At 44.2% G+C, this 21495-nt stretch overlaps 1 protein-coding gene across 1 annotated transcript in view; it reads right to left on the bottom strand.

The window, feature by feature from the left end:
- Positions 1–16173: 16173 nt before the first annotated feature.
- LOC141094264 (uncharacterized) overlaps positions 16174–21495 on the bottom strand; it is a 44953-nt gene continuing 39631 nt past the window's right edge. Inside the window, exon 6 of the mRNA XM_073580089.1 lies at positions 16174–17479. Within this exon, the coding sequence (XP_073436190.1) occupies positions 16281–17479 (1199 nt within the window). The 3' untranslated portion in view covers positions 16174–16280. The remainder of the gene's footprint in view (positions 17480–21495) is intronic.

Here is a 21495-nt window from a genome sequence, read left to right as displayed (position 1 = left end):
ACCCCTTCCTTCTTCTTCTGGGAGCTCCTCTTCATCTTGTGATTCCTGTTTTGAAATAAAAGGCAATGAATAGACACATATTACAGAGAAGATGGATTTTGGAAATAAAAACTTACCGTCAAACGCTGACGATGCGAGGGAGGGCTCCCAGAAGATGATGTGCTGTGGTGGCCACACTCCATGCCTGTGGGTGGTGTTCCAGCTGCTGCCATTGCTGCTGCTGCTGCATCTATTGGGCGGCTGTTGAATAAAGAGAAACAAAGGGCCAATGAATATCTTGATATTCAATAGCCCTAGTTTGGAGGAATGGGTTATTTGATAATTACCGTCTCTCATCTGCTGCTGGCCTCCCCTCCTCAGCATGTTCTATTTGCTGCTCCATTTGGGGTGGTGGTGGTGCGGATGGTGCTGCAGTGGTCTCCTGCCTTCTCCTGCGCCTGGTTGCTGTCTTGGGTGGCATGTTGGGTGTGGCTGTGGGTCCCACTGTCTTGCTTTTATATATGTCTTGTGGGCAGAGCTACTGAGCATGCTCAGACCAAAAAACCGGATCCGGCCGACGGATCCGGCTTTCGCCGGATCCGGCGCATTGCGGCGCTCATAGGCTTTCATTGTGTGAAAAAGCCGGACGCGCCGGATCCGGCGTGTCCGGCTTTTTCGACGGAGACAAAAAACGTTACAGTCACCGTTTTTTCCAGACGCCGGATCGCGACACATTGCCGGATCCGGCGAAAACCGGATGAAACGCATGGCCATCCGGCGCGATCCGGCGCAAATGCAAGTCAATGGGGGGGAAAACGGATCCGGCATTGCATTTCGCCGGATCCGGTTTCTGTCAAAAGCGCCGGATCGCGCCTGACGGCGAAAACCTGATGTGTGAAAGAGGCCTAAGTAAAAATCCATTGTTCAATTACACTACATCATTATCTTCTAAAGATGGCAGACAATAAGTTGTAGGAGATGATGTAAGAGGCAAACATTAGCTATTCAAAATGATCAAAAATCATCGTTTAAGACTAATATGACAACAGTGTATGGTTCTTGACCAACTGAAGAACAAACGCATAAATAAAAAACTCAACATATAGATAACAGTCTATTCCTCCTGGCTTACAGGAAATAGACGTATGGATAATTAAGATAAAATGCTGTGTGGTCACATCAGATTTACTGTACATTTTTTTTTATGTTTGGCTGCTGTCCCACACAGACGCTTTTTATTGCAAAACTTGCATCTCCATATTTTGAGAGCTAGAATTTTTCTTAAACAATATTTTTATTGAGGTTTTCAGAGTAATAAGCAAAAATGTAAGGCATACATTTATACAATCACATCCAAATGAATTTTGAGTGATGTAAAGCAATACATCACAGTGTAATGACATTACAATCTTATCAACACTTGAAATAAGTGCAGTAAACAATAAACATAATAATAGAAAAAAAAAAAAAAAAAAGGAAGAAAAATAAAGAACCTTTACAAAAGTACACTAGGCACCTAGATATATGAAATTTTGGCACATCATGAATCAAAAAAATAAAAGAAAATAAAAGTTCAGGATATGAAATCTTCTATTTTGGGCTTGAGTTCCACCCATCTATACCACCTTTCATCAAATAACTTTATTGATATATTGTTAATGTAGTGAATCCTCTCATAAACACAGTGTTTATCTACCAGCATAATAAGTGTGACAATATCTGGAGGTTGCTTACTGTTCCAACCTTTCGCTATGAGGAAAGCTGCGGACATAAGAATGTGAGCGGCCAGGAACTTTTCCTTTTTAAGTCTGTGTATGTCTATGAGTAGCAAAGCTAAAGCAGGCTGTGGCTGAATACGCCAATCACATATGAGTGAAAGTAAGTCAAAAACTTTAAGCCAATATAGCTTCAATATAGGACATCCCCAAAAGACATGAAGTAAATCTGCTTGAGATCCACAACCACGCCAACACGTTCCAGAACCCCCCCCTCCAAAGTGCCTGAGTCTATTTGGGGTGAGGTAATATCTGTGAACTAACTTGTAGTGTGTTTCAAGTATGTTCATGCACCTCGTAGATTTAACCGCAATTTTAAGAGATGAAGTCCATTGAGGGATATATATCTGTCTCTGCAGAGTGGTTTCCCATTTCTCAAAGCATCCCTCATTAGTGAAGGTGTCCTTGCCAGTCAAGCTGTTATACAGAGGTCTGAGATAGCTCCCATGTCTGGGGGACATGCTAAATAAAAAATTATAAATAGTGTGGTTAATCAAAACCACTCTGCAGAAGTATTTCTTATATTTATTGTATTCCTCCTTGAGCAAAAGATATTTCATGTATTCCGTATTAGGAATTCCAAATCTGGTCTTAACCAGCTCAAAGGGCATGACTCTGTTGTTATCCAACAAGTCATCCACAAAAGTGATTGGAAACTTTGCCCAACTGTCGAACATAGGTCTTAAGGAAGTCCTGACAGGAGACAAAAAGGGGAGTCTCAATTTTTCAGTTGAAAAAGGGGAAACATTAGATTTTCCTTTACGCAAGTGTGACCAACACAACATAGAGGCTCTGAGTATTGGATTATCTATATTCACAATCTCTTTTCTGTGCAAAAGAAAGTATGATATAAACAAAATTGGTTCCCTGTTGGGCATCATATCCCTTTCAATTTTTGGCCATTCCAGTTCAGTCTGTTCCGTGAACCAACTTTTTGTTAATTCAGTCACAGTGGCAAAGTAGTATGCCTCCAGATCTGGAAGAGCTATTCCCCCATTTTCTTTAGATTTGAGTAATGTACGTTTCTTCACTCTAGGTTTCCGGTTATTCCAAATAAACTTATTCATCTGGTGGGTTAATTTTTGTATGGATTGTATGGATATGGGCAGAGGGACATTCCTATATAGGAACAGGACTTTAGGAAGGCAGAACATTTTGTATAACACTATTTTACCCATCCATGTGACCGGGGTTTTTGACAGTTCCCTCAACTTAAGGTCGAGAGACTGCAAAAGATGATCTATATTTGTCTCACTAATATGTGTGGGGTTACCTGTAAGCCAAATTCCTAAATATGGGATCTTAGCACTGTCCCAGTTAAAGGGATACTTGTCTCTTAATTGCTGTTTAATGGAAGCTGAAATAAAAAGTGATAAGACGTTAGTTTTCTTTGCATTAAGTTTGTAGTATGAGACAGAGCCAAACAAATCTATAATGTCCCAGATCTTTTTCAGTGAGTCAACTGGATTTGTTAGTGTAAGTATGATGTCATCTGCATAAAGATTTATCTTATGCTCTTAGTCCCTTATCAATTGAGCCAAAGGCTCCAGACTCAGGATAAAAATAATTGGGGACAGAGGACATCCCTGTCTTGTCCCATTTGTTATGGAGAATTTGTCTGACATCGTGCTGTTGACCAGTACAGAGGCAGACGGCCGAGAGTACAAAGCTCGAATACTCCTCAACATCTCCTCACCAAAGCCCATCCTCTCTAATACTGTGAATGCATAGGCCCAATTAATATGGTCAAAGGCCTTCTCAGCATCAAGAGCCACAAACAAGCTGGGAATTTTATTTTTGTTACATGAATGTATATGGTGCAGAACACTTCTAGAACTATCTGAAGTTTGTCTAGATTTTACAAAACCGACTTGATCGGGATGTATGAGGTATGGAATAACATCCTGCACTCTTTCTGCCAGTATTTTTGCATAAACCTTGATGTCTGCATTTAGGAGGGAAATGGGCCTATAATTTTCAATTTTGGTCGGGTCCTTGTCTGGCTTGGGAATCACCACTATTGTGGCTCTCAGCATGTCTGCATTGCACGTTCCTTTTGATTTTATAAAATTCAGGGCATTTGTTAAGTGTGGGATAAGATCCTTTTGAAATTCTTTATTGTACTCTATGGGAAAGCCATCCGGACCTGGAGCTTTATCACTTTTAAGGTTGCTTACTGCAAAAGAGACCTCACCTTCAGAAAAGGGTGCATCAAGTGATTCCCTCTGCTCTAGAGACAAAGATCCCAATTTTACCTTTCCCAGGAAATTATTTATCATCTCTGCTGTAGGAGAGGGATGAGCTCCATTTTCTCCTATGTTGTATAACTTTGAATAATAATTCTCAAAGGCCAGGGCTATATCTTTTGGCTTTTCTATATTCCTTGAGTTTTGGATTATTTTTTTGATTAAATGTTTTTTGTTTATAGGTTTGAACCTATTTGTCATATTTTTTGAGGGTTTATTATTATTTACATAAAACCCTGCTCTATTAAACAGAGTCTTTTTCTCATATAAGTTTATGAGGAGATTTCTGAGTTCTAGTCTAAGGGAGTATAGTTCGTTATATTTAGCAAAATTTTTATCTGCCTTGGCTTGGTGTTCTAATTTTTGGATTTGCTCTAGCAATATTTTCTGTTGGCTCTCTCTTGCCCTCTTCTGTCTCGAGGCCATCTGAATTAAGTGGCCTCTGATGACACATTTGTGTGCCAGCCATAATGTTTCAGGTGTGATCTCCTGGGAGTTATTCTCTTTAAAATAGTTTGTTAGGACATTCCTTGTTAATGATATATTCTCTGGGGAGTCTACAACAAATTTGCTATATCTCCAATTGTATTGTTTTGGAGTCAATGAAGAAATACGTAAAGTCAGTAGAATTGGAGCATGATCTGACCATGTAATGGGGCCAGTTTGAAAATCTATGTACGAGTCCAGTAGTGAGAAGTTGGTGAATATATGATCTATTCTAGTATAAGATTTGTTATGTGGGCAAAATCGAGTGTACTCTTTTGAAGTAGGGTTCAATATTTTACAACTATCATGTAAATTGGAGTCTCCCAACCACTTTCCTAGATTCACGCTCCTATAATATGGAGCTGCAGATGAGCAATCTGTATCTGGGTTGACTATACAGTTGAAATCCCCTCCCCATATGATTTGCCCCCTACTGAAATTGGATAATTTCTTTTTGACCTTATTGAGAAAGCTGATTTGTCTCACATTGGGTGTGTATACATTTACTACCGTATACTCCACACCTTCCAAAGTAAAATTGATGGCAAGGTGTCTGCCTTTGTTATCCCTATATATATCTGAAATTACTACTGGCAAATCTTTGTGGAAGGCAATGGCTACCCCAGCTTTCTTCCTTCCTTCATTATTAGAAAAGAAAATCTGAGGGTAGTCTATATTTTTGAATCTTATATTATCAATTTCTAGAAGGTGTGTTTCTTGTATCATTGCAATATTGGCCTTCAATCTTTTAATCTCCTTCCACAAAGCAAATCTTTTGAAAGGACTATTAAGTCCATTTACATTAAATGACAGAACTTTCAACTCCATGCTATATCAGGAAGAAAAATATGCATTAAATAATTCAATGAAGTAGAGTATTTCACCTGAACATACATCCAAAAGGTATGAGATTTCTCCAGTGATTTTTTGTTAGTGCCTGGTGTGCCTGTGAATAAAAACATGTTACAACCTAGAACAGAACAAAACTTGTTAACAAGACAAATTGGATTTCTCAAAAGAAATGGTACCGAGAGAAGATCTCTCAGTTAGCACGTGGGGGGTGAAAAAGAGAGAGTTCAGGCCTAGAGCCAGGGTCAGTACCACCAAGTCCATTATCTTTTCTTTTGTATGGTCCAGGACTGGGAAAGGCGCCTCGGCTGCTGCGAAGGGTTGCTCCTCTCTTGATTGTAGGGTGATGTTGATGATGGAGTCTCCAATGGAGGGATACCTAAATCTTGGAAAAATCTGTTACAATTATCAATGTTAGACAAGGCAAAAGTGGTGTTTCCCTTCATGACTAAAATTTTTGTAGGAAAGCCCCATCTATATAAAATCTTGTGTTTCCTCAAGTGTGCAGTAATTGGAAAGAAGTCTCTCCTCTTCTGCAAGGTAGCTTTTGAAAAGTCTGCAAAAATCCTAATATCCTCATATGGCCTTGGTAGGGTGGGTGATTGCTTACTTTTCCTCAGGATGTCCTCCTTTGTCAGGAAATAGTGGAAATATGCAATAACGTCCCGTGGGGCTCTATCTGGGGCATACTTGGACTTGGGTAGTCTGTGTATACGTTCCATTAAAAGATCCCCTTTGGTGGCCCCTGGGAGCATGGTATGAAGCAACTTTTGCAAATAAGCATTAAGGTCTCTGTCTTTAACATTTTCAGGTATTCCCCTGAATTTAAGGTTATTTCTTCTACTTCTGTCTTCTTGCTCTATCAACCTTGATTTTAAGAAAGTAACCTCTTTTTCTAAGGCATAATGTTCGTCTATCAAGGTATTGTGGGATTTGACCATTTCCTCCATTTTGGACTCTAAGTGGTCCACTCTCTGGCCCAAGCTGTCTATATTATTTTGGAGGTTTGTATTGTAACCCTCCAGTTGTTTTTGGAATGTCTTTGCAAAAAGGCATAGCATATTTTTTATGAATAATTCTGAGGCTGCATTGCTGGTAGCCTCTACCTCTGTTAATACATGTAAAATGTTCTCCGGTATAGGGTCATCAGAGGGACAAGAGTCCTCCATTTGTATTTCCTGTTGCAGCTCAGCCGAGCTGCTACTAAATCTGTGGCTATTCAGTGAGGAGGGGGACAGTTCCCTCTGTAATGGCGTTAGAGGGGTGTCTGATATATTAGAAATGTCGGGGCAAGATGAGGAGCTCCTTATTATGTTTGTGTCCTCCATAGCAGCGGTCATCGTTGCTGCTGCACTAGATTTCACAGGCTGCGCAAGATTTGTGCTTAAGTTACGCAATTTGCGTATCTGCTGCGTAGTCCCGTCTGTCCCCCGGTCAATCTCGCGGTATTTCGCTCCCCTCTCCTCAGCTCTGCTTTTATTGTAAAAATTGCCACTTTCTCTGGCCTGTAGAGCGGCGGTTTTAGCAGGGGTGGGTGAAGACTTACCCCCCGACTTGAACGCTGCATGTCTCAATCTCTGTGGTGTTCTCAGCTGCTGTGTGCTGCAGGCTGTGGCTGCTGTGAGGTGGGCGCCATCTTGGCTCCTCAGCATGAGGGGAGAGCGCTCCAGCTTCTTTGCTTTTCCTGCTCTTTTACTGAGCGGATCCATAATGTGGGGGCACCGCTGGTATTTATGGAGGTTCCCACAAGTTTGCTGTTAGTCCTGGCTCATAAATCGCTTATTAATAGCGCTTGGTAGGCCGCGCTGGAGAGGAGCACAGAGCTCAGGCTTCCATACAGCTCAGACGCTGGCCACGCCCCCCAGAGCTAGAATTTTTCCACAGTTTTGCTGACAGTCATGTGAGGGCTTGTTTTTTTGCAGGACGAGTTGACGTTTACTGGTATGATTTTCGGACACATGACATTATTTGATCACTTTTTATTCCGATTTTTGGGAGGCAGAATAAAAAAAAAACCAAAAAACAGTAATTCATATATTATTCTTTTTATGCCTTTCCACATGTAGTAAAATTGATAAGGCGGTTTTATTCTTCGGGTCAGTACTATTACAGCGATACCTCATTTATATTTTTTTTTAAGTTTCAGTGCTTTTACACAATAAAACTATTTTATAGAAAGAAAGAATCCCTTTATTAGGAAAGCTATAACTTTATTATTTTTCTGCGGACGGACCCGTATGGCGGCTTGTTTTTTGCAGGACAAGATGACGTTTTCAGCTGTACAATTTTCATGTAGACTGGGTTTTTTTAGCGTGCCATTTTCCACTTTTTGTTCAGCAATAGGATAATAAAGCATGTTTTTTTTGTCTTGCTTTTTTTGTTTATTTTTATGGTGTTCACTGAAGTGGTTAACTAGTTTTACGGTTTTATAGGTCGGTTCGTTCCAGAAGGGGTAATACCAAATATGTGTTGTCACGAACTGGGGGTGTTTGGTTGCCCCCAGTTCTTCAGGGGATTTATTATATCCCATTTTCCAGTTCCAGTTTGGAATTTGCAGCTCTCTGGCACCCCCCTTACCCTCAGGTGAGTCAGGGAACTACACCTAGGATAAGTAGTCACCAGAAGGGCTGCCTTGCTGTGTACTGGCTATTCGGCATGCTGCAGTGAGGGCCATAAGACTTTTCCCAGTCTCAGAAGGGAAATACACGTATAAATCTCCATCCGTCACTGCTAGTGTCTCCCCAAAAGCCCAGAACACTTCGCTGCCACCAGCTCCTGGTTTAGTGATTAATATCGGGTCAGGAGCCAACCTAATCAGTAGCGTTGACTTAGTTCGGAGGTCATGGCAATAAGTATTAGAGCAAGGAAAACCAAACTAGTAAATATTATAGCTTTTACTCCAAAAACAAGTAGGCAATGTTTACAAAATATAAAAGATATTACAAATGAGACAATCTACAGTATGTACAGACGATTACAAAAAAAAGATGGATTAAAAAAAATGAGCTTACATGTTTCAGTTACTGGCACGCTATGTGGAGATGGTTGGTGGGGGAGGGGAACCGTCCCAATTCATCAGGCCAAACTGAATAGCCTCTCATAGCTTGTTCCCCAGGGAAAAGACACCGTCCTAACTGGGTTCCCTAATGTTATACACTCTGTGCATTACCTGAGTGGGCAGAGCTAAGGAATTTACTCCCCTTTTCAGAATTTACCAAAACCTTATTAATTCCATATCTCTGGGTGGTACCTTGTAGAGCAACGGCAGGACTATCATTAATCTTTTTCTGAAATTAACTTTCTATTACTTCAAAACAGGGAGTGGAAGTATGATCCGGTTAAGCAGAAATCCATTTCTCGGATTCTGCTGGTGCGGAGCCTATAAAATTCACTGGGTGGTGGTTCTACAGTTGTAGATCCCAGAAATGTAAGTTATGTGTTTTTATGGCTCTTCTGTGCCAGTATTTTTTATCTTACATGAACACCGTACTAAGACAAAGAAGTGGCCATGTGCTCCTGCTTTTTACTTTCAGGTTCGTAGCTGTACGCAGGAGTAAGGGGTGAGGGGAATCACACACACATTCTGGAGGGAGGTGGGAGAAAGAATTACATACAGGCAGGTAGAGAAGAGAAAGATAGATGCAGCTTGCACAAAAAAAAAAGAGGGGGGAAGCTATAAGGGGGAACGTGGCTGCAGCATAAAAGTCACATACCAAGGAAATGTAGCAGAGATGTGTATGTGTACCTATTCATGACAGTTCCTCCTTTTGGACTGCACTACGGAGGCAGGACCTCTCGCTGGCGTCAGTCTGTACCAGGAGCGGCAGACTGATGTCGACTGACTTTAGCACTGGAGAGTGGCTCAGGGCTGTTTCCAAAGCCCGGAAGGCGACCTTACAGCCGTCTGTCCGGGGTAGCTTTTTCCTGGTGAGGTCAGTGAAGGGTTGGACTGTTGAGTCACCCCCAGCTGTAACATCTCATTGATCTCCTGGCGCATAACATGCTGCACCTCGTCAGAAATTGTATAGGGTGTCTGCCGTAATGGGGCATGATTCTCAGTGTCCACTTCGTGGACCGCTAACTGTTCTTCTGGGTCTGTTGGTAAACACGGCCCAGAAGGATTCAAGCATGGCTCACAGCTGCAATGGCTAGAGTGCGGATAGCACGGCCCTTATCTCCACGCCCTCTATGGACCCACCAGCCTTAGCTTGGGCCAGCATGTCTTCCTCCCCATCCTCAAGCAGGTTGCAGACCACTAGGATGCAGGCTTCATGTTCTTGATGAGTCTTCATCATATTGACGTGGAATGCCTTGCACCTAACCCGAGCGTGGTCAAGGTTTGACCATGTAGGTGACTTGGTTCAGCTGTTGGTGCACGACGTACGGGCCTTCCCAGGCTGCCTGAAGCTTATCCTTTGGTACGGAGACCAGCACCCACACTTTCTGGCCCACCTGGTAGAACCACTCCCAGGCGTTCTGGTCGTACCAGTGCTTATCGTCATCCTGAGCTTGTGCCATGTTGTAATGCATCAACTGTGTCAAGATCTGCATCTTGTCACAGAAGCGCTTGACAATCCACAATGGACACTTCTGAAGGGTTTAGCTCTTCTTCACAGGATTCCCTTATCAACCCAAGGGTTCTCCGAACTTGCCTGCCCTACAGGAGCTCGAAGGTGGAGAACCCAGTTGAGGCCTGCTGAACCTCTCAGTAAGCGAATAGCAGGTGTGGGAGGTACTGCTCCTTGTTGCATTTTTGGGTCTCAACCAGCATTCTTAGCATCTGTTTGAGGGTACCATTGAAGCACTCACACAAACCATTAGTTTGTGAGGTGATAAGCGCTCGATACCAGACGCTTCACCTGCATTTTCTTACAGAGAGCCTCCATTAGGCGAGATATGAAATGGGTCCTTTGGTCGGTAAGCATCTCCTTGGGAAATCCTACTCGTGAAAAGATGGCCAACAGTGCATCCGCCACCTTATCCAACATATTTGAGGACAGAGCCACTGCCTACGGGTAGCGTAGTCTACCACAATGTCCACCGCGATCCTCTGCAAAGGCTCCTCTATCACTGGCAGAGAGAGCCTTCCCCACTCTCTGACATGTGAAACAGGAGCGGCAGTAGTTTGTTACATCTGTCCCCATCTAGGGCCAATAGAAGTGTTGAGACAGCCAGGCCTTAGTTTTGCTGATCCCCAAATGTCCAGCGAGTAGAAATTGGTACGGGACAACCAGCTGTCTTTCCCTCAACCACTCCTTTACCGGGAACTGCCTCCTGATACAGCCTCGCTTGTTCTCAGAACACCCTCTCTTTATCAGACTCAGAGGTGGGCTTCTGAGCGAGGCGTCTCAAGGTGTCCAGGCTCGCGTCTGCATGCAGAGCAGCCTGGAACTCCTGGCTGGAGGCAGCCAGAAGTGACGTCAGGGTCCCCTCCTCAGGGGAACCCTCTGGGACCTGCTCAGGCGACATCTCTGGTTCAGTCAATTCTCTGACTGAGGAGGGTCCAGAAGGCAGGGTGTTGCCTGTATTCTGGGCACTCTGACTGCGGGTGACAGCAGCTACATAGGCTGTGTCCCCGGAGATTTCCACAGACCCATCAGCCGGCGCTGCTATGGGTTCCACCTCCCCATCCACCCCATAACTCAGGAGCAGTGGTATACACAGAGCAGTTACCTTCCTCTGTGGTACTGGTCAGTTGCAACGCATCACCTTCCTCACGGTTCCCGTGCATCTCCCCATTTCCCTTAGCACTGTCACTTGCTCCTGTTAGGGGTTCCTCAGCCATTTCACCCCACAGTGACGTGGCTGAGTACTCCTACACCTGTAGACACATCATAACTATTGGATAAATGGTTACCAGGTAAATCACTGTCAGGTAGAGTATGCAATTTCACAACATTAGCATCAACATTACCCTTCATATCAGATTGGGGAGGGGGGTCAGGGACATAATATGCAAACATTCTCCCCAAATCAGTCCCCAACAGAACGTCGGTGGGCAAGTTTTCGGACAACCCCACTTAATTCACCCCGCTCCCGGCACAATCTATAAAAACCCGGGCTATCGGCAAGGGACAATGGATACCCCCAATCCCTGTGATAGTCAGGGTTTTCTCAGGAATAACCTCTTCAGGGGCTGCCAGTTCAGGTTGGATGAGGGTTCGTTCAGTCCCGATGTCCTTGAGGCCTCTAGCGACACGGCCCCCCACGGTGATGTGCTGCACATTGTCATAGACCCTCCCAACCTTCCCAACCACAAAAAGAACTGCTGCATTAGGCCCTGAAGCCTTGGCTGGGTGGTTCTTCTGCTTCTCCGGACAGGTGGCGCTGATACATCCAGTCCGATTGCAGGAAAAACACTTGCCAGGATCTGATGTAGGCCTGGTGTTGGCAAAGGTGACAGGGCCTCCAGTGAGTCGGCTGGCAGGGGCACTGGGGTTGGTTGATGATTACCTCCTCTCCAGCTGGCCGTGACTGGCTTCCGCACCTCTGGTTTCTGGTTGGCCTTATAGTGTCGGCAATCTGCGCTCCTTTGTTTACGTCTTTTGGTTCTCGATCCAACACGAACTGCCGCACCTCAGCTGGGCAAAGATGTAGGAACTGGTCTTTGATCATCAGGTCCCTCAGCTGCAAAAAGGTGGTTACTTACAGTCCTTGGATACACTGGTCAAAGTGGGCCCTGAGTCCATGCACCACATCGCTGTAACTGTCGTGTGGGCCACGTTGGAGGTTCCGGAACTTTTTCAGGTAAACCTCAGGAGTTAGCTGGTACTTCTTTATCAGGACCTGCTTGATGGCCTCATACTTTCCATCTTGGTCTGGAGGGAGAGAAGCAAAAGCATCCAGAGCTTTGCCTTTTAGCCCTGGTGTCAAATATCGGGCATATTGGCTCTTATGCAGCCGATATTGTCTGCAGGCTTTCTCAAATGCCCTCAGGAAAGTGTCCAAGTCCCCGTCCTTTTCCATCACCGGAAAGTGCTCTGGCCAAGGTTTAGGGGGTTGAGCGTTGCTGGACGCACTGCTCTGCATGGTAGATGGTACTGCCCTGAGTTGGAACATCTGCCGTTCATGGTCTCACAGAGCTTGGGCCTCTGTGGCTCGGGCCTCTCGCTCAGCTTGAGCCTCAGCAGCTCAGGCCTCCACCTCCCTTGGCGCTCTGCTCTCTCCCCTTGCCGCTCAGCTCTGCTTCTTGGAATTGCAGGACCTGCTGCAGACATCTCTCTAAGTCCTATGCAGAGCATTGTTGCAGAGCTATCTGCAGGAGGGGGTCCACGCTACCCTGGAGGCAATCATGGTCAGCCTGCACCAGTTGGACCTCTGATTCAATAGTGTCCATACTTTGGCTGGTCCCAGCCTCCCCTGAGCTCTGGGCATGGTCCTGACCCTCTTCAAATTGCACCAGTTCAGCGACCAATTGGTCTTTGTTCTTGCCATGGGGGTCAATCTGCTTTGACGTGCACAGGGCCATAACAGTGGCCTTAAACTGCTGCTTATAAAAGGCCTTGCCCAGCTTAACCATGGTTGACAAATAAAAGATAGGATAGAAAAACAAAGAAAAAGGGTAGGGGGTAATCACTATACCACTGTATCGTCTCAGCACCAATAAACACTGAGTTGGTTCTCCAAAACTTCTTGCGCATGGGCCTCGCAAGAACCGTGCAAGTTTTTAGTGAGAGGCATGATTTCTCAAACTAGATGACTAATGCTCTATTATCCCACCGATCTGTCATGAACTTGGGGTGTTTGGTTGCCCCCATTTTGTCAGGGGATTTATTATATCCCACTTTCCAGTGGGAGATGAACTAATGAGCGTGGGAAAGTTTCTGATTTTTTTTACCACGCTCATCAGTTCACCTCAGGTCAGCCAGATACGACACTGAGGCAGCATGGAGTCCCTGGCTGACTTGAGGTGAACTGATGAGCGTGGGTAAAAAAAATCAGAAACTTTCCCACGCTCATTAATTTATCTCCAGCCAGCCGGGGAGGCTGCGCAGAGATAAACTAAGTCATTCTAGCAGTGGTTTACAGCAGGTTGGTCGCATTAGCACTGGTCCCGTTGTAAACCAGTTAACCCCTTCTGATGGATTGCAGCGGGGGACCTGACTGACCAGCAGAGGTAAGTATATTGTTGTTTTTTTGTTTTTTTTTTTACAGGTCCATGGTTTATTTATGGATTAGCAGAGGAATAAATGTGGTCAAAAACTTGGTGTCTATATTTCATTAAAAGAATTTTTAATTAATGTCTGTTTTTTTAACCCTTTACTAGTCTAGGGTTAATAATGGGTAGGTGTCTTATTGACACCTCTCCATTATTAACCCAGCTTAATGTCACCTTTCAATAGCAAGGTGACATTAAACCATTCGCCACCGCTACAGGGCAATGGGAATAGAGAGGCTAAGTGCCAGAAAAGGCGCATCTTATATTGGGTGGGGCAGGTTTTTGTAGCCGGGGGAGCTAAAAACAATGGTCCCTCTCAAGGCTATTAATATCTGTCCTCACTCACTGGCCTTCCCTCTGTGGTTGCAAATTTACCATGGGAGCCCACGCAATTTTTTTCAATGAATTAACCCATTAATTTAACAACTAGATGTCCCGAATTTTACACACAAACCCTAATCTAATTATTAGTCAAACACATATAAAAAAATATAAATTAAATGGTTTACTGTATGTAAACCATGTGTCATTTCATGTCGTGTTTTAGAATGATTTCACAGAAGCCAGCAATTGAATTAGCGGCTATTATGCTATGTAGAACTCGAAATATAAATATATATATATACTCGCGTATAAGCCGAGATTTTCAGCCCATTTTTTGGGCTGAAAGTCCCCCCCCCACTCGGCTTATACGCGAGTCATAGGCCAGGGGGTAGGTGGGGAAGGGGGAGCGGGGGAGTCAGATCATACTGACCCCCGACGCGTCTCTGCAGCACCCCTGCTTGTCCCATGGTCTCATTTCCTTCCTACAGCGGTCACAGGGTACCGCTCATTTAAGTCAAGAATATGTGCATATTTATTACTTTAATGAGCGGTACCACGTGACCGCTGAAGGGAGACCGTGGGAGAACGGGGCTGCAGAGATGCGCCAGGGGGAGGTAAGTTTATGCTGTATTCACCTGTCCCAGTTCCAACGCTGCTCGCTGCTGTTTGCCCGTGGGGTCCTCTTATCAGTGACATTCAGACAGCAGAGGATGCGGTGACATGGTTAGTGCGCACCCTCTGCTGCCTGACGTCACTGATAGAGGAACCTTGCGGGCAGACAGCGGTGAGCAGCGTTGGAACTGGGACAGGTGAATATCTCAGCTGCCGGGTCCTGAGCAAGGGGGCGACACCTATCCCCCATAGCGCGCCGGTGTCTCCGCCTGCTCAGCACACTGGCGCCTGACCCTCAGGGACAAGAGTTAAGTGAGTATGTCTTTTTTTTTTTTTTTTTAAATACCTGCAGTAGTAGCAGCAGCAATATATGGGAGAATAATCTATGGGGCATCTTATGGGGGCAGCATATGTGGGGGCACATTCAATGGAGCATCTTATGGGGGCAGCTTCAATGAAGCATTTTATGGGGGCAGCATATGGGGGCATATTCTATGGAGCATTTTATGGGGGCAGCATATGGGGGGATATTCTATGGAGCATCTTATGGGGAAGCATATGGGGCATACTCTATGGAACATCTTATGGGGCCATAACCTTTATGGAGCAGCATATGGGGCATATTATTCTATGGAGCACCTTATGGGGCCATTATTAACCTTTGTGCAGCATTATATGTGGCGTATTTTGTATGGAGCATCTTATGAGGCCATCATGAACTGTATGGAGCATTATATGGGGCTCATGATTCAATATGGCTATTCAAAAACATTTAACCTACTGATGTCTCAATTAATTTTACTTTTATTGGTATCTATTTTTATTTTTGAAATTTACCAGTAGCTGCTGCATTCTTTCGTTTCTTTATTAAACATGTCAGTATGATTTTACTATATCGCAAAATGAATTGCAGGACACCGGTGCGTATTTCTCGCAAGTCACACGTCTGGTCCGTGTGTAATCCGTATTTTCCTCGCCCCCATAGACTTGCATTGGCGTATTATGCCTGTAAAACGCTGAGAATCGAGGCATGCTGCGATTTTCTCGGCCCGTAAAATACGGCCGAGAAATATATGGCTGATGGGAGCTGCCCCATAGAGAAACATTGGTCCGAGTGCAATGCGTTGTTTTAACGCCTCTCACTCGTCTATTTCTCTCTAGTGTGACGCCGGCCTAAGGGAGATCGTGGCTTGCAGCATGAAAGTCACATACTAAGGAAATGTAGCAGAGCTGTATATGTGTGCCTATTCATGACATGTGTAATTTTTTTCTATTTTTTAAATAAATATATTTATTGGATTAATTTTTTTGTTCTTTATTTTATTTTAATTTTTTTTTTTTTACTCTTTTTCATTGTCCCAGAATGGGACATCAACTGTATAATGACAGATCGCTGATCTACCTTATCACAGTGCCATATCTTTATGGCAGCTTGCATAAACACGGCTCCTACGGCGCTGTGTATTTACGGCACAAGTCGGGAAGGGGTTTAAATATGCTGTCTATGAATGGATGGATGAGCTAAGTTGTGCCCTTTAAAATACCTCTGCCTTCCTATAAAGACAATAGGAAATATTCCTTCTAGTACAGACCATTTGCTAACATCCCTCTAAGCTGAGAATTCAGGAGCAAAGGATTGACACCTCCTTCTAGCAAATGCCCCTTTGTGCTTACAATGTACTGTATATCCAATGGTATATCCAGTTTTAGCCTTTTTTCAACTAAATGTAAATCTACTGCCTGATTGATATCAATTATTGATTATTTATTTCCTTCATGCTCTACACGAGTTTTTAGATGAAGAAGAAGATATGATTCCCAGGAATAACATTACCACATAAAAAATGGTTTCTACCCTGTGTGAGTTCTCTGATGCGCAACAAGTTTTGAACTTGTAATAAAACATTTCCCACATTCTGGACATGAATATGGCTTCTCTCCTGTGTGAATTCTTTGATGGATAAGAAGACCTGATCTCCGGATAGAACATTTCCCATATTCTGGACATGAATATGGCTTCTCACCTGTGTGAATTCTTTGATGTTTAAGAAGATATGATCTCTGGATAAAACATTTACCACATTCTGGACATGAATATGGCTTCTCACCTGTGTGAATTCTTTGATGGATAAGAAGATCTGATCTCCGGTTAAAGCATTTCTCACATACTGGACATGGATAAGTCTTCTCCCCTGTGTGAATTCTTTGATGGCTATGAAGATCTGATTTCTTTTTAAAACATTTCCCACATTCTGGACATGAATATGGCTTCTCACCTGTGTGAATTCTTTGATGTTTAAGAAGATATGATCTCTGGATGAAACATTTCCCACATTCTGGACATGAATATGGCTTCTCTCCTGTGTGGATTCTTTGATGGATAAGAAGAATTGGTTTGTTAGTAAAACATTTCCCACATTCTGAACATAAAAAAGGCTTTTCTCCTTTGTGAATTCTCTCATGTGCAAGCAAGTTAGATTTAAATCTAAAACATTTCCCACATTCTGAACATGAAAATGGCTTTACTCCTGTGTGAGTTCTCTGATGTTTGAGAAGACTTGATTTCTCTGTAAAACATTTCCCACATTCTGGACATGAAAATGGCTTTTCTCCTGTGTGAATTCGCTGATGCATAAGGACATATGCTTTCTGGATAAAACATTTCCCACATTCTGAACATGAATACGGCTTCTCTCCTGTGTGAGTTCTCTGATGTTTGACAAGACTTGATTTCTCTGTAAAACATTTCCCACATACTGAACATGAAAATGGCTTCTCTCCTGTGTGAATTTTCTCATGTGTAAGCAATCTACATTTATGTTTAAAATATTTCCCACATTCTGAGCAGGAAAAAGGTTTCTTCTCTGTGGGAATTATTTGATTCTCAACATCACTTTTGCAGCTTTCATTTTGCTTAACAGTCTGTGATGAATCCAAATAGGTGACTGATTGAAAAGGCTCCGATGACTGATTTTGGCTCTGAAGGGCTGGAGGTATAGCTGGAATAATGGCGTGCTTTTCATAGGTATCTGGTTTGACACCACAGTCACCTGCCAAGAATAAAACAGATTTTATTATTTTTCAATAGCAATGCCTTATATTTTATATCATTTCTAAATCAAGAAAAAAGGGCAGCACTACCAAAATAATACAGCAGGTGCAAAACCTATTCAGCAGTGTCCAAACAGCCAAAATGACAAAAGGAAAAAAAATAGGCAGCACTCAAATTAAATGTGAAAAAAGTGGATACTTTACTGATCCTCAGGTGGCAACGTTTCAACGGTGACCCGTCTTTGTCAAGCAATGTGCCCATAGTCAATACAGACTTAAATAGTAGTAACACATGTGTATATAATTCCAATGATTAATCCGTTTTACATATTTCAAATAGCCATTGTCATAGTAACGTTTTTATATATATATGGATATGTTTATAACTATATCCTTTTTATTTTCTCTCCAGATATATGATGCTGTGACGAGAGTGACTACAAGATTATGAAGGGTACTTAATAAGAGGCATTAAGATAAGATGTATATTTTTCATTTTTCTATAGAATGAGTTTTTATGGTGATTTCACTGCAGTATAATAATGCCTGGTATGTGTGTAATAGAGTGAATGGGAACTGCATAAAGAGTGACCTCTGGTGGTGAAGGGTATTCAGGATTGGTTAATGCTGTAAAGAGAGACTGTGTGATGTTGTCATCTCTTGTTAAAATAGCAACACAGCCACATCGTCACCCTGATGGGTGCCTCTAAGGTTTGTGACCATTCCAGGTGTAAAAACCGCAACCCCAGGCACCAATATAAGCATTTTAGCATAGGGGCTGTAATGCCCTGAAGCAAAATGGCAGTTCTGAACAGTATGTCTAGTGAGCATGCTCAGGCACCCTGCAATGATCGGCCATGCAGTGATGAGTCACTTGTTGGAGCTGGGCGGTAATGAACAACACTGACCACAGCGAGTAGCCAGCATTAACAGAGAGCTGCAAAGATATAAGTGAAGTATACTAACTTTTTTAATTATATAAGCCTTAGTAGCCTCATAGGTTGTGACATGATCAGTTTTATAGGCAAGTTGAGTCTTTTTAAAGCACTGTATATGCACTGTTGCACTTTGTATTCTAGATCTTTGGTCATATGTATATATGTTTAATGGAGCACTTGTAAACGTTACTATTGTGAGGAATTGAAATACTTTCCCAGCACAGATGACTAGTTACCTCAATTTATGTTGTATTTACATGCAATGACCTTATCTGGTGGGGGAATATGTGCCTTTCTTTCTCTCGGCAGGGGGGCCACTTGGGTTCACATCACTCCAGACTGGCTGGAGACTTCACTGGCTGTGAATTCAATTTATATTGGTTAGGGGGTTGGGAGTAGAGTTGAGAGACTTGATGGGGGAGTGCAATTGTGTCTGGGGATCTGAAGCGAAAGGAGCAGAGTTAAGGCCGCTCCTGGAACCCATGAATGGACTATCGAACTTGGAACTAAGTTTTCTCTGGCTTCGGTCGTGAGATCTATATTCCCCTAGGAATTATCCCATGGACTATTTTTACTGACTTGTTGCTGATCCCGTGGACTGGGGGCATTACATTGGGGTCATCTACCTGGACTTACTGAAATGCTTGTATGGATACAAATAAAACTTGTTGCATCGTTAACCTGCCTAGGTGATTACTAATACCCACAACTCTAGATCTTCACAAGTGGTGGCAGCGGTGGGATCACCTATCTCTGAACAGCGTAACAGAGAAAGTTACTGATGGTGACTTGGCAGAAGAGATGGCAGACTCCATCTACAAGAGACTCAAGTAGGAGCAGCCGAGAGCCCTGTGCTCTGGGAGAGAACTGGAGTGGTCGATGGCGGACAACCGGATGGCCCTAATACCACGCTTGGACAAGTGGGATCGAGAACACCCACAGGAGGAGATCAGTCCAGATGTAGAAGAGGACAGCCCAGTGGACGGACAACAGCCGCGGGCAATCATTCCGACGGCAGAGGATCGATTGACCGAGCTGGGGCGGGTGCTGGCTGCGCTAGGAGAGCGGGCCACAGAAAGAGAACGGGCGGCTGTGATAAGCAAATATCTGGGTGTCCATGTAGCCGTAACCCCACCACCCTCTGCGCAGATGACAGTGGATAACGGGAGAGAGGGACCCGCATTTTTGAGGTACCGGGACATACCGCAGTTTAATGAAGACACCACGGGTATTGATGACCATCTTTGATTATTTGAGAACCTCTGCCTGCTTCATGAGGTGTCCATTGAGGACTGGCCGAGATTTTTGAGTGTTGGCCTGACCGGGAAAGCCAGAGAAGCTTTTAATAACTTGTCTTCTGGGGATCAGAGGTGTTACGCTACCATTCGCAGCACATTACTGGAGAGGTATGCCGTCACACCTGAAACCTACCGAAGGAAGTTTCGGGAGACTGAAAAGCCCAATGCACATACGCACCGGGAGTTTGCCAACACATTACGTACAGCATGTGCTCGGTGGATCGAAGGACTGGGAGCTTGGGAAACTGAACATGTCTTGGATATATTCATGCGGGAGCAATTTATGTCCAAGCTCCCACGTGACATAAAGGAATGGGTGGCGGATAGAAAACCACGGAGTCTGGAGGAGGCTGCAAGATTGGCTGATGATTGGTCTGCCAATCGTCCAGGGCGGTGTGGGAGAACAGCTCCGGCAAGTCAGGAACAGGGGCTTCCCGAGAGGCCAGCGAGACCCATGGTCCAGTGAGAGGAGGAACTGCGAGGATTTCGTACTCTACAAAGAGGGGGAGGTCTCCAAAAAAGCCAAGTACGGCCAGCATCAGGGCGAGGGGGATTAAGCTGCCATAGCTGTGGACGCATGGGACACTTCGCCAGGGAATGCCGGGCCCATTCGGGTCCACGTCATCCGCATTTCCAACCTGTGAACAGTGTACTGCAATGGGGCTGGAATGCTGGGGGCGAGAAAAGAGGGGGAGGTCCCCCAAAACCCCAAGTACGGCCCACATCAGGGCGAGGTGGATTAAGCTGCCATAACTGCGGACGCAGGGGACACTTCGCCAGGGAATGCCGGGCACATTTGAGTCCACATAGCTGGAGGAGAATCTCTGAACATTTGGATAGCCCGACTACATTTAGACTGGGGACACAGCAAGGGAATGGTGGATGTGGGGGTAGTGCGACACCTACCTGTGGATGTGTTGCTGGGCAACAACTCAGGAGCAGGGTTGGTGTGCCACTGGACCAGTGTCGCAACCCGAAGCCAAGGACTCATTCCCGCAGCATCAGAAGACCACGGGAATGCTGATGAACTATCGAGACAGACTGAGGAAGCCACGAACTCTGGTAGTTGTCGTCAGAAGGATAGTCAATTTCATGAATTGGAGCCCAATACTTGCCGTGCTGGAAAAGTGGGGGAGGAATGTGAGGAATTGAAATACTTTCCCAGCACAGATGACTAGTTACCTCAATTTAGGTTGTATTTACATGCAATGACCTTATCTGGTGGGGGAATATGTGCCTTTCTTTCTCTCGGCAGGGGGGCCACTTGGGTTCACATCACTCCAGACTGGCTGGAGACTTCACTGGCTGTGAATTCAATTTATATTGGTTAGGGGGTTGGGAGTAGAGTTGAGAGACTTGATGGGGGAGTGCAGTTGTGTCTGGGGATCTGAAGCGAAAGGAGCAGAGTTAAGGCCGCTCCTGGAACCCATGAATGGACTATCGAACTTGGAACTAAGTTTTCTCGGGCTTCGGTCGTGAGATCTATATTCTCCTAGGAATTATCCCATGGACTATTTTTACTGACTTGTTGCTGATCCCGTGGACTGGGGGCATTACATTGGGGTCATCTACCTGGACTTACTGAAATGCTTGTATGGATACAAATAGAACTTGTTGCATCGTTAACCTGCCTAGGTGATTACTAACACCCACAACTCTAGATCTTCACAACTATGACAATGGCTATTTTGAATATGTAAAACGGATTAATCGTTGGAATTTTATACACATGTCTGTATTGACTATGAGCACATTGCTTGACAAAGGCGGGTCACCGTT

The sequence above is a fragment of the Dendrobates tinctorius genome, unplaced genomic scaffold (genome assembly GCF_039654945.1).
Source record: "Dendrobates tinctorius isolate UK_male_01 unplaced genomic scaffold, ASM3965494v1 ptg000063l, whole genome shotgun sequence".
Classification (NCBI taxonomy): domain Eukaryota; kingdom Metazoa; phylum Chordata; class Amphibia; order Anura; family Dendrobatidae; genus Dendrobates; species Dendrobates tinctorius.
The sequence above is the reverse complement of the archived record's forward strand: the minus strand, read 5'-3'. Positions and strand labels throughout refer to the sequence as shown.